The sequence below is a fragment of the Elephas maximus genome, chromosome 4, assembly GCF_024166365.1.
Source record: "Elephas maximus indicus isolate mEleMax1 chromosome 4, mEleMax1 primary haplotype, whole genome shotgun sequence".
Taxonomy (NCBI): domain Eukaryota; kingdom Metazoa; phylum Chordata; class Mammalia; order Proboscidea; family Elephantidae; genus Elephas; species Elephas maximus.
Window position 1 is genome coordinate 122767011 of NC_064822.1, and position 14505 is coordinate 122781515.

Consider the following 14505-nt stretch of genomic DNA (forward strand, 5'->3'; position numbering starts at 1 on the left):
GTTAAACCACAGAAGGAAATCAGTTCCTTACAGTAGGGTGGAAAGTCTTTTTCTTTTTCCCTTCGAGGTCTCTTATATACATGTAATTCAGATATAATCCGATGAGAATTGTGTAAATAAAAGAATATCATTTACAGTGAAATTCACTTGCAACTTACCATATAAAAGTAACTTCCACATGGTAAATTATACATATTCACTCATTAAACCCACCCCTCTTCTGTCAGTTTGACACACTGTGGTGGCTTGCTTGTTGCTATGAATTTGGAAGTCATGCTACAGGTATTTCAAATACTAGCTGTGTCACCTGTGGTGGACAGGTTTCAGGGGAGCTTCCAAACTAAGACAGTAGGAAGCAAGGCCTGGCAATCTACATCTGAAATTAGTCAATGAAAACCTGACAGATCTAACAGAATATTGTCCAATATAGTGCTAGATGAGTTCCTTAATTTGGAAGGCACTACACAATAACCACAGCAATGGACTCAAACATACCAAAAGTCCCTAAGATGCAGGACTGGGCTACGTTTCATTACATTACAGAGAAGGTCACCATGAGTCAGAGGCAACTTGATGGCAACTAACAGCAGTAATTCATTAAATAAACAATTTTGTTTTTCCATTTTTTCCCCTCTCTTTTAAAAACTTTTTTAAAGTCAGTAGCTTGTTAGTGAGCATGCCCCCAGTTGCTAAAAGGCTCTCCTTTTGATTGTATCTGTTCTATTTTAATAAAATTCTATTTTAAATTCTTTTACTTTTTGAAGTTTTGAGATCATTAAGTTTGATAGTAGGCAATATAGTAAACTTTAATTGTATCTAATGATGTTTATAATTTAATAAAAAGACCCTCATATATCATCTTAAAAAATAATAAATATAATATTCCCGAATAAAAATAATTAAAAACATTTTTCCCTCCTGTGCCTTGTATTTCATTCCATCCCCGGACTCCTCCTTAGTTTACATACATGCTTAAGTCTTCCATACTGTATAAAAACAAACCTGTTTTTTTTTCTGATTTCTGTTTTTCTTTCAAACAACTTCATTATATCTTTGTGCTGCCTAATTCTCAATGAGTCTTTTTCTTCTTCACCTCCTTTATATCCCCTTACTCATTGTAATTTTATTTCTAGATTATTCTGCTTCAAAGGCTTTTAAATATTAGCATATAACAGAATCACCTAGAGGGCTTGTTAAAACAGATTGCTACCCCCCCTTTTGTTCTCATCCTGTAGATTACCCCATAGATGTTCCAGTGATACCTACTCAACCAGGCTTATACACTGTTCTATCCTATTTATTTTAACTTTTTGCATTTCATGACCTTAAGGATGAACTTAAGAATATAAGGGTACCTCTGTTGATCAGTTTCTGTTAATCAGTTTCCCCTTACTTATGGGAATTGACCAGACCATGTATTTTTGGTAACAGTTCCTAGTTTACTATGCCATTACTTAACCTATGTTACCAGTAGTTTTCATATGACATTTTTATAAATATTCAGGTTCTCTTTCATCTGTTGGACCGAGTTCGAGAGTCTTCTACCACAGCAGACAAAGAAAAGATTGAGTCAGGAGGTGGCAATATTCTCATTCATCATTCAAGGGATACAGCAGAGAAGCAATGGGCTGAGACATGGGTGTTAACATTGGCTGGAGTAGCAAGAATCTTCAACACTAGAAGATATTTACTACAACCTTTAGGTATATATACATTTGGGGTGGGGGGTTATATAAGTAATTTTAGGAGCCCCGGTGATACAGTGGTTAAAGCACTCAGCTGCTAACGTAAAGGTCAGTGGTTCAAACCTACCGGCTGCTTCACGGGAGAAACATGCGGCAGTCTGCTTTGCTAAAGATTACAGCATTAGAAGCCCTGTGGGACAGTTCTACTCCTTTAGGGTCGCTATGAGTCAGAATCAGCTCGATGGCAATGGGTTTATACAAGTAATTCATGCTAAAGGAAATTTGGAAAATAGACGAGTCTTTTAAATTTCGTATACAATAGTACTACCCACAAGCAACAAGTTCTAAATTCAAGTATGCATTTTCATTCAGAAAATATTTAATGTGTGCCTATTGTGGTCTGGGCTCTAGGGGGTACAATGATGAGTAAACTATACTTTTCCATGCTGTCATAGTTAAGTAATTACATACATAAATGTAAAATTGCAAAAATGGTGAATACTGTAAAGGAGTGGTACCTTGTGAGCTTATAGTAGGTATTTCACCTAGCCAGATAGGCTTCCTTTAGAAAGTGATATTTTACCTGAGATCTGAAGTTTAAGTATTGTATCAGCATTGTATCAGATAGAATGTATAAAAGGAATAGGAAAAGATCTAGAGCTGGGGGGTGAGCGGATGGTGAGGAACCTAGTATGTTTGAATGTCCAGAATGAAGAGAGTGAGGAAATGCATGTTTACAGATAAGGTTGTAGGGATGGGGAGAGCCCAGACCATGTAAAACTTTGTAGATCATGTTCAAAAGTTAGGACTTCATCCTAAAAGCAATGATGTTCGTGATGTGACATAATCAGATATGCACATCAGAAGATCACTTTGGTTAGTGTGTGTAGATGGGAATGGCAGCAAGGAAGGATGGTAGGATTTTCTGATATATTTTAAAAGGATAGAAGGATATTGTTAGGAAGCCCCTCGAGGACAGTTGGCAATGGTTGGAGATGTTTTGATTGTCACAACAGGGGGAGGCGCTACTAGCATCTGGTGGGTAGAGGCCGGGAATGCTGCTAAACATCTGTGGTACACAGGACAGCCCCCACAACCAAGAATTATCCAACTCAAAATGTCAGTAGTGCTGAGGTTGAGATGCCCAGATGTAAATTATAATAGCTTCAATTTTGGCGGTAGTGGTGGGGGTTGAGACACGTTTATACATAGTTGTGAGCATACTGTATGTATTATTTATTATGTTTGACTTTTTTTAACCTTATGTTAAAGCATATTTACTCTTTTCGTAGGCATTTGAGTATGTTCGTATGTACTTTTACTCGTTTAACTTTTTTTATCCAACAACAAATAATTTACGGTGTCTGATTCCTTTTGCACTTTAGAGCGCGATGTATTTTTTAAATTTTATTTAGGTTTTTTCTCTTTGTGTAAAATTTACCTACAACAAAATACATAAATTTTAATTTTACATTCACTGTTTTGACAAAATGAGCTTCATTCTTAATACCTCTGTGATAGCTACTTTATTTTAAAAGTTAAGAACTAACGGATTTAGTTTTTTTAGGTGAAAATATAAGGCAGTTCATGTAGTTTTGATAAATTTTTGTAACTTGAATACTAGAAAATGGTTATTATTATTTCAGGACAGGATCGTGTTTTTAACGTAACCATTTTTAACAGTAATGACACCTAGTCTTACAGAAAGGGGACTTCTTCCTAGACATAAAGTATGTTAATAAAGGAATTGCAAGAGCCTTCGCCCCACTATGGCATGGAGTATTCTAAATCTGAGATTAGTTCACCCTTAGGTTTGCAGATATAGTTCTTCTGACTTTTTAACTGGGATGGCAACAGGCACAAGTGTTTTGTTTAGCTGTTTTGGTAGTTTTTAAATGTAATTTGTCAAAACTCTGAACTGTTTACTGTATATAAATTATACCTTAGTTTTTTAATAGAGTATGGAGGGGCATAGGTGGTGTAATTGGGCAGCTATTATAGTTTGTCCTAAGCAGGCAGAGTAGTACCTATTATTTTATGCCCCACTTACTTCCAGCTTTTGATTAACTGAATACTTCCTGCAGGCATTTGGGTTTATCCTGTTTTTAAAAAAGAAAAGAAAGTCATTTATAGCCTTTGCAGAATGAAAGTCTTCAAACCTTGATTATATATTTCATAACCTAGTCATGTCACCCTACTTTGGAAAATGTCAGTTTCTCTGATTTTTGCATTATTTTAATGCAAGTATGTGGGTAGTAATTCATGCTACTAACAAAGGCATTTGGTTTGATTGCTGTAGGAACGAGGTCATTTTTGCTGTGTTTCATGGAAAAATAACTGTACCTGGCCATAGAGAGATTCATTGTAAATGTGTTTAGTTGGTCACAGAGTAGGGCAAAAGATTGAATTAATCAGTGAAAAGCAGCACCTACCGATGAGTAAACTATTCAGTCCATGCTCTGCTGATGGTGGGTCAGTAGACTTAGATTCACATGAGAAAAACAAATTTAGATTCATTGTAAAAAGACAGTTTATTCCTTATGGTACATTTTCTCCTGGTCTGCTGGTGACTTACTACACTGTTATGGGCAAAGCAATGTTTAAGAAAATTCTACAATTGTAAAATTATTTAAAAATGAAAACCAAAGTATAAAGTTAAGATTTTATGGCATATGATATAGTTTATTTTAAACATTTAGACCTATCAAACACATGAATCATACTGTATTTCAACCTTTCCAGTATGTTTAAGAATGAAAAAAGTCTTAACATAATCATCAATAAAATATAGATTTATTTTTACTTACCAAAAGGCCTTTTTTTTTTTTAAACCTTAATAGGTTTTTATTCTGTTCTCAGGCAGAAGTACTAAGAAATAGTATAAACAGGTATACATACATTGTATAGAATTTTGTTTTTAAGGCCAAAACATTGTTTGATACACCTGTTAGCCTCTTCTTTATGGTCTTTTTACCCCTATCTGAATTTTTTTTTTTCAGGATTTCTGGGTTGTGATGATTTTAATTCACATTGTTAGTACCTAAGCATATTTTTTCTAGTTCTATGGGAATTTAAGTAGAAAAATAAAGCAGATAGACTTTAAAATGTCTCATATTAAGAGAAAATACCACTTTTATGGTGATAGATTTTTTTTTTTCTTTTCCTAATATAGGAGATTTTTCCAGAGCATGGGATGTTCTTCTTGACCACATACAGTCAGCAGCACTCAGCAAAAACAATGAAGTATCTCTGGCTGCTCTGAAAAGCTTCCAGGAGATTTTACAGATTGTATCCCCTGTCAGAGACTCAGAGAAGCCTGAGACACCACCTGCAGTTAATATACCTGTACCTGTCCTTATAGGACCCATATCAGGCCCTGGCCTAAGCAGACCTTTTGTAAGAACAGATTCCATTGGAGAAAGACTTGGAAGATACAGTAGCTCAGAGCCACCCATAGTTAATACTGAGCTTGAAGATTTGAATCTCTGGTGGGCCGCATGGAATACCTGGTATAAAATTGGATCTGAAAGCACTAAGCCTCCTATTACTTTTGATAAATTAACTTTCATTCCCAGCCAGCCTTTTCTTACAGCTTTAATTCAGATATTTCCAGCTCTCTACCAACACATAAAAACTGGTTTCAACATGGATGACTTGCAAAAGTTGGGAGTCATATTGCACAGTGCCGTTTCAGTCCCAATAAGCTCAGATGCATCCCCTTTTATTCTTCCATCTTACACCGAAGCAGTTTTGACAAGCTTACAGGAAGCTGTACTTACAGCTTTAGATGTTCTCCAAAAGGTAATGTAATTTTGATTGCTGTCTAAGCAATAGTGCAAACAGTCCTCTGGATTTTTTTTTTTTTACTTTGCAATATGTGTTTTTGGAGCTCTGGTTGCACAGTGGTTAAGAGCTGCAGCTGCTAACCCAAAGGTCAGCAGTTCAAATCCACCAGCTGCACCTTGGAAACCCTATGGGGCAGTTCTCCTGTATCCTGTAGGGTCGCTATGAGTCAGAATGGATTCGATGGCAATGACTAATGAGTTATATGTGTTTTCAGAGCCCTGGTGTTGCAGTGGTTAAGAGCTATGACTGATAACCAAAAGGATGACAGTTTGAATCCACCAGCTGCTCCTTGGAAACTCTATGGGGCAGTTCTACTCTGTCCTATAGGGTTGCTATGAGTTGGAATCGACTGGATGGCAATGAATAATGAGTTACATGTATTTTCAGAGCCCTGGTGGTTAGGTGGTTGAGAGCTATGACTGATAACCAAAAGGTTGACAGTTTGAATCCACCAGCTGCTCCTTGGAAACTCTATGGGGCAGTTTTACTCTGTCCTATAGGGTTTCTGTGCGTTGGAGTTGACTTGATGGCAACGGTCTGATTTGTTTTTGTTTTTTGGTTTTTATATGTATTTTAGGAGCCCTGGTGGTTGTAATGGTTAAACACTTGCCTGCTAACCAAAAGATCAGTGGTTCAAACCTACCAGCTGCTCCACAGGAGAAAGATGTGGCAGTCTGTTTCCGTAAAGATTTCAGCCTTGGAAAGTCTATGAGGCAGCTCTACTTTGCCCTTTAGGGTTGCTAGGAGTCAGAATCGACTCGCCAGCAATGGGTTATTTATTTATTTATTTTAATATGTATTTTGGGATAAATTCAGGATTATCAAGATTGTGTATACTTTGTGTTGTGTATACTTTATACTGAGGGATAAATTCAGAATTGCAAGATCCAGTTATTCTAAAAGCCTGTCATTTTCTGATATTTTTAAAAAGGTAATTGAAGTCTATTTTAGAGTCCTTAAGAAGCTGCCTGTGTCCCCTTGTTTCTGCTCACCAGCATTTTTGGTTCGTTCATGCAGCTGTGCACAAGAGAATATAATATTTGGGATAAAAACTTTAGCAAAGTGTTTTTAATGAGTAAAAAATTAATAAGCAATGGAATTATATATATATTTTTTCATCTGCACTTAAATTTAGCTGTGAAGTTTTTGGAAGCCCATATAAAAAAAGAGGTATGAATAAATTTATAAAAGCATTTTCTCACAGAAATTTTAAAAAGAGATGTGTTTTTAGCTATAAGTGTGTTTTGTTATTGCAAAACGACTTATTAAAACAGACAGATCTAAAAGTCATTGAGCAAATCCAGGTTAGCAAGCAAGACCAGATCAAAATCAAAGAGTTTGTAGAACATCAAAGTAATTATTAGCACAGTTCACAACCACCAAAATGCTAAACAAAAATATGCCAACTGAATTAACCAGCTATTCCTACAAAGTAGGTATGACATTCTGATAAAATTAGAATGGAACTAGTTTCTGATCACACATGTGTAGTTGGTTGTGTAATGCAAATCATGCCTTCTAATTAACTGATTGCGTTATATCCAGCTGGAATGATGAGTACTTTCACAGTAAGAATGGTGGTATTTCCAGTATACGTGATACCTCTTAATTGCCTCTGAAGGAAGTCTAGCTGAGCAATACTTCTTAGATCTCTATAACCCTAGTTGCATTGTATAGGGAAACAAAATGTGGAGAAAGTTAAACTTTAAGAGAGTCTAACATTGTAAGATATTTATTGAATATCTCACTGTTCAGTCTTGAGTCTTCCGTCTTGCTCAGTGGGTTTTTCCCCCTCTTATTTTTTTATACAGGGCTAAAGTTTTATGTTAATATTTTTGTTAGCACTTAGTGGAATAATGCATATAGGAGTACTTTGTAATCCTACAATGTTAGGCAAATAGCAAGAGCTATCGTAACTATCAGTAAAATTTTCTGCTCCCTGTTGCCTTCAGTATAAAATCCAAATCCTTAACCTGGACTGCAGAGCTCCGTAGGGTCTGGCTTTTGCTAGGTGCTACTTTTCTCCTTTATCTTTCCAGTCTTTTTGGGTCAGAGGGTCTTCAGAGCTCATTTTCTCATTGAAGCCTTCCCAGTCCCTAACATTTTGAACGAGGTGACCCTCCTGGATGGTTCCCACTGTATCATTGTTTTGTTTTCTTTTTTTTTATATATAATTTTGATTGTGCTTTAAGTGAAAGTTTACAAATCAAGTCAGTCTCTCACACAAAAACCCGTATACACCTTGCTACACACTCCCAATTACTCTCCCCCTAATGAGACAGCCTGCTCTCTCCCTCCACTCTCTCTTTTCGTGTCCATTTTGCCAGCTTCTAACCCCCTCCACCCTCCCATCTCTCCTCCAGGCAGGAGATGCCAACATAGTCTCAAGTGTCCACCTGTTCCAAGAAGCTCACTCCTCACCAGCATCCCTCTCCAATCCATTGTCCAGTCCAATCCATCATTATTTTGTTTTCTTATTTGTCTTATCACTTTACTGTGAATTCTTTGAGGACAGAATTTTTTTCTCCCCCTCTACATTCTCAGAACATATAGTAGGCATTTGTTAAGTGCTGGATGCATGAACAATATGTAAACAAATGAAAATCTTGTGGATTAACGTGATGTCTCTTAGAGCAGAGAGAACCTACCAACTACCAGCCTAATTTTGAGAAAGGGTCCTTAGATCTTGTTTTAACAGATTTGACTTTCATGAATTGGAAATATTAGGAGAGAAAAAGCCTTCAGAAAAACAGTTATCTTCAAATCACTTATGCCCAAATACTAGCACTGAAAGGGATTTTCAGATGAATTTCCCCATGGGAGGATGTTCTCTAAAGGGTAATGTAATTTTAGTTGCTATCTAAGCAGTAATGCATATAGTTCTCTAGAAGTTCTTTACTTTGCTATATATAAAAAAAAATACTTAGGAATAAATTCTAGATTATCATGATTGTTGTGTGTGAAGCACATATAAGTGGATCATCAGCACCCCAACACTGCACAGCTGAGAATAATCACAGTGCCAGGCACTCCTGGGAAACTAAGTGGTGGCATTAATGCTGCTTCTGGGTGCCTGGATTTTTCCAGATAACCCCCATTGCATAACCAGTCTAAAGCTAACTTCTTTCCTTCCTCCTTCCTTTCTCCCTTTATTTTCTCCTTCCCTCCGTTCTCCTTCCTTTTCTTCCTCCCTCCCTCCTTTCCTCCCTCCCTCTGTTTGTTTCTTCCTTTGTCTGCCTCCCTTCTCTTCCTTTCTTTTGCCTTCTTTTCTCCCTTCCTTTACCTTCTCTCTTCTTTCTTTTATCAAGTATTTATTGAGCATGTACTACTTACCTATATTTATAGGAGAGGGAAGATCCTATAACTCATAATACAAACCAGAATTGCACCCCCCCCGCCCTTTTTTTCTCTTGCATCTGCAGTACCTGAAGCAATACCTGGCACACCATGAACCAAAAACCCATTGCCATCAAGGTGATTCCAACTTAGGACCGTGTAGGACCGAGTAGAACTGCCCCACAGGATTTCCAAGGAGCAGTTGGTGGATTCAAACTTCCGACCTTTCGATTAGCAATCATAAGGTTTAGGAGCACCATAAATGTTGCATGGCTAGGAATGACCTGTTCCCAGTTTCAGCTGTTACTAACTGGCTGTGTATCTTACCTCTGTTTCTCCACCTGCAGGATAGTAGTATTTTAGAAGCCAAAGAATAGCCTTAGTTTTTTCATTAGTGTTCTTATTTTAGTGGGATAGGTAGCTTGAGTTGTAGAGATAACAATTTTCCACAAGTGAGATAAAAATAGCTGTTTCTATCTTTGGGGGGTAGGGGAAACATAGCATGTCAACAATTACTTTCTTCCTCTGAATTGGCCATGCAAGTAAGTTGCTATCACTGTTCTAGAGAGAAAGGAAAAAAAATTAATTTTTCTATCAGAGAGAAAAAGAAAATCATGGGACTTGTGGGATGCCCATAATCTGGAACTCTCATTCCTATATTTGATTCAGGCTTTTATGAACTTTTAAAGGATAATAAGCAATGAAGAAACAACAACCTCCCCGCCTTCCCCCCGCATCTTTTTTTTTTGCAGGGGCAAATCATGTGATCTCATTTTTTTAAAAACTCTGCCTTAGCAATAAGATAACAAGTGGAATTGTTCATTCCAACTATCAGGAATTTGTTCTAGACTTTTTATAGCTTTGAAAACAATATATGCCTTCAGCCTGAAACTTAAGCTTTTTCATGTTCATTTATGTCAATTGATATCATTTTGCGTTTTTATTAATTTTCACTCCAGCCATTGTTTTATTACTTATGTGATTATCTAAATAATGTTTCACAAACCTTGAATGCAATTCAAATATACAGGTTTTTTACTATGTATTTCTAACAAAAAAAATTAACATTTTATTCACATAAGAGTGTGTTTGTATTTTCCTCCACAGGTGTTGGAAAATCTTTACACAAGCAAAATTTATTTGCTTTGGGACTTTATCCTTAAACTAATAAGCTATTAAGCAAAACTTTGATTGATTAAAATCTGTTTTCCTTCCTAGAGAAAAAACTTGATTTCTGATTTCATGTTTTCTATCTAAAGAGGGGCCTCTATCTTGTTCTTCCTCAGTCCACCCTTACATTATTTAGGACTGGAGAGTTATAATACTTTCACAATCACAGTATTCTCTTAGTCCTCAAATGGCTAGACCCCAAACAAATTGACTTGTGTGTTAATGTTTCTTTTTTGCCAAGATATTTTGGCATACATGGGCACTTGGGAATTTGATTATTAGCTTTCCATATATGCTGTATTCTAGGTTCTGTGGCCAGGAAACTGCTTTTTGTCTTACTTATTACTAAGCTTCTGAAGTCAGATGGCCAGATCCCCTATCTGCCTCCATGGCCAAGGCTGCTGGAGTTATACTCCAGGAGATGCCATCACATTTTGTGAATGGTGCCCTTGGAGTTTTACAACGAAGCCCTGTCTTCTACTTAATGTGGGCAAGTGTTTTGTTTGTTTTTAATTGTGAAAATATACACACCAAAACATTCGAAGGGCAAGTTTTTAAATATCTCTGTACTTCAGCTCCCTTATCTAAAAAATGAAAATAAATCTACAGCTATTAATAGGGGTGATATTTGTAAGGTACTTAAAAAAAAAAGAAAAAATTTTTTTTTTTTTTTTAGTGCCAGGCACAAATAAATAAATACTCAGTAAATGTTGGCTCTTACTATCTTCATCATATGCATTTTAAGATCTCAGAATTGCTTTATAAATCAGCTGCTAATAACACTATTAATTTTTTTTTAAAGAAATGACCTTTAAAAGTTAAAATGTATAGTCAAAGTTGTTATTCAGTGTTAAAATATTTTCAGATAATTTGATATTTCACTTCCTAAGGTATCCACAAGCTTTGTCCTTTTTTTAATCTTTGAAAATAAAAGAATCCACTTAGGGTAATCCAGCCTCTTTTCCATATAATTATTACTTTTTTACTTCTAAGTGAAAACCCAGCAGCTGTTTAATTTAAAAAATGAAACTATTAGAAGCAGTCATTTATGAGAATTTTTTAGGCTGTATAACTTCACCATTCAAGATTCTCCACTCAGTATTTCTGGGAAAAATAACCAAATATTTTGAGGTGATGTTAAGCTATCCTTATTCTGCCTCTTGACACGTGTAATTATATAAGCACTTTGCTTAGTGCTGCTCATACTTAAGATAGATCTTTAGATGTCAGAGCAGCTTTATCTAAAACTTCATTTATGACTAAATGGCTACATCTTCTTTGAGAAAAAATAAAATTTATTATCTGATAAGTTGAAAAGCCATGGATAGCATAAAAACATAAATGCTATACATGTTTTAAAATAAATTTCTTAAAATTTTCAGATCCTTTGAGTTTAGTAATTTGAGGGACCCCAAATGATTTCTCAAGCGAAGAGTGATCATGCTTTATATTTTGTAAAGCACAACTGTATTTTAGACACTCCGTAAATAATGTCCTTAAGTGTTTTTCTCATAGAGAAAAAATAAACACTAAAACAGGAAAGTACAAAAGGAAGAGAGGAGAAAATGCATTTATTGCTAGGAAAAAATAAAAGCAGATAAGATTTAAGTGCTTTTCAACATGTTTGAAGTAACTATGCAGCTATTTCAACATGTTTGTAGTAACTGTGACATATCCTGTAATGTCAGGATATGAATTATACTCTTTGTTTCTATCAAATTATTGAAACTAATAAATTTTGAGAAGCTATTAATTAAAATGTTATTAGTTTATATTAAAAATACTTTGATTTTCTTTCCTTGTCTTATGTATAGTCATATACATTGAATATTAAACTTGTACTGCCCTGTTAAAATATTAATATAGGTATTTCTTTTAGAAACAAATTTTCATACGTGACTTACTCTTCTGACCTGTAATATACGTGATTATTTGTTAAGGTCAGTCGACAAATCATGGTGCAGAAATCAGTTTCATTTTAAAGAACTAGTATCACTTAAAACAGAAGCCAGTATCACCTTGGTCAGTGAAACATTTTTAATGGTCTAATGGGCTGTATTAGTGAATGATCGAGTTGTAGAACCTCAGGACTGGTTGGGACTTTAAGTGCCTGCACTTTTTTCACTGTGTTATGTAATAAATCACATTTTTCTATTAAAAAACATTTTGTAGCTGATTAACACATTTCAGCCCACATTTTATCTAAGAGTAATTTAAATGGCTGTGGTGGTAAAATAGGACAGTATTTAAGATTCTTTAGTTAAGGAAACATAAAGAAAAGAACTTAATGGAGTTCAGATTATCTTTTCTAATGTTCATATTTTGCCTTTACAGGCCATCTGTGTAGGACCAGAAAATATGCAGATAATGTATCCAGCTATATTTGATCAGTTACTAGCATTTGTAGAATTCTCCTGTAAGCCTCCACAGTATGGACAACTGGAAACAAAGCACATTGCAAATGCAAAATATAATCAGGTGATTTACTATAAATTATATTTATTCATGGCTTATAAATACAGTCAGTTGGACTTTGATTATCTTGGAAAATGAAATTTCTCATTCACAAATAAATTTTCATATTCTGTTAACAATTTAAGCTGAACAGAAATGTTGTTTGTGAAAACCACTTTTGTGTTCCTTTTCTCCCTGTTTTTGACTTTCCGTTTTTCAAGTGGTTCTCCAGAAAATTTGACCTTTAATGTTACTCTGCAGTAAATTTTTCTTGAAAAATATAAGTTCCTTTGTATGTCTTTCTTGGTTACCCCATCCCACCACAAAATGGCTTCTAAATCTTCAAATCTAATCTTACCTAAAATAGATGCTTGTAATGCAAGGTGAAGAAATCGTTATATACTGAATAAGAAGTTCTCTACTACTGGTGTGATATTTAGTTGGATTTTACATAAAAAATTTTAATAGCCATACTTGCCAAATCCTAACTTTGGTTTGACTTAAGGAAAAAATAATTTCTAAATGCATGCCATGCTGATTTTGTTCACTCAACATAAAAATTTTAATTTTACATAGTCCTAAAAGTAGTTTTAATATGTATTAACTTTTCTCATTCTATTTGTCCTGCAACACAATGGAATCACAATAGATCCAACTATTTGCACCGGTGAGTTAATAAATTTCCTAAAATTGTCCTAACCTATTGGCAACAAATAAAATATATCTTTCCCAGTTCATGATAGAATGCTCTATGTACTTATTTGAATAGTTTTAATATTTGCGTGGCTGAAAATTACTTTCATGAAATACATATCTCTCTGAAAACTTTGCATGTAGTACAATCTGACCTAAAACCAAGGCCTAAACTTTAAGACGAAGAAGTTTTTTCTTTGAAAACAGTATGATTTCATGATTAATTCTCTCCCCTCCCCCCTTTTTTTATAACTCCATGTGAAAATATTACTTTCTAGGCGGAGTGGGTAGCCTTGAATTATGTACCATTTGCTGAAAGATCTTTAGAAGTAGTTGTGGATTTATACCAAAAAACAGCATGTCACAAAGCAGTGGTGAATGAAAAAGTACTCCAGAATATTATTAAGGTATCTTTTTCTTTTCCTACACTTTCATGTCAGTATTATTGAAATTACTCTTTAGGTAATACATTATCATTGTATTTGAATAAATGGAAAATATAATTCATATTATTTATAGTGACTTTTCTGCAACATTCATGAAATACATTCATGAAACCATTTTTCTAAAGTATGAGAAGTTTTTTTAATGAAAAATATTTTCTATAAAGCATGCATTGTATTTGTTATAATTCTTGAATTTTGCTTCATAAGACAGTGGTGAGCCTGTTTCTTAGGACAGTACTTCCCAAACTTTGAGGCTGATGCAAATTCAGGGAGAAATTTACAATACAACCCATCAATTTTTTTTTAGTTGTGCTTTAAGTGGGAGTTTACAAATCAAGTCAGTCTGTCATACAAAAACTTGTATACGTCTTGCTGTGTACTCCTAGCTGCTCTCCCCCAATAAGACAGCACACTCCTCCTCTCTACCGTGTATTCCCCGGGTCCATTCAGCCAGCTCCTGTCCTCCTCTGCCTTCTCATCTCACCTCCAGACAGGAGCTGCCCATATAGCCTCATTGTCTACTTAAGCCAAGAAGCTCACTCCTCACTAGTATAATTTTCTGTGTTATAGCCCAGTCCAATCCCTGTCTGAAGAGTTGGCTTCAGGAATGGCTCCAGTCTTGGCCTAACAGAAGGTCCAGGGATCATGACCTTCGGGGTCCCTCTAGTCTCAATCAGACCATTAAGTCTGCTCTTTTTATGAGAATTTGTGGTCTGCATCCCACTGTTCTCCTGCTCCATCAGGGATTCTCTGTTGTGTTCCCTGTCAGGGCAGTTATCGGTTGTAGCTGGGCACCATCTAATTCTTCCAGTTTCAGAGTGATGGAGTCTCTGGTTTATGTGGCCCTTTCTGTCCCTTGGGCTCATATTTACCTT

General features: G+C 35.4%; 1 protein-coding gene across 3 annotated transcripts in view; it reads left to right on the top strand.

Annotated features, from left to right (window-relative positions):
* MON2 (MON2 homolog, regulator of endosome-to-Golgi trafficking) overlaps positions 1–14505 on the top strand; it is a 114896-nt gene that overhangs the window by 71774 nt on the left and 28617 nt on the right. For 2 of the 3 annotated variants that reach the window (XM_049883760.1, XM_049883762.1), the window contains 5 exons: positions 1505–1703; positions 4858–5486; positions 12372–12515; positions 13141–13158; positions 13463–13591. In XM_049883760.1, the coding sequence (XP_049739717.1) occupies positions 1505–1703; positions 4858–5486; positions 12372–12515; positions 13141–13158; positions 13463–13591 (1119 nt within the window). The remainder of the gene's footprint in view (positions 1–1504; positions 1704–4857; positions 5487–12371; positions 12516–13140; positions 13159–13462; positions 13592–14505) is intronic. The other variant, XM_049883761.1, reaches the window with a different exon arrangement.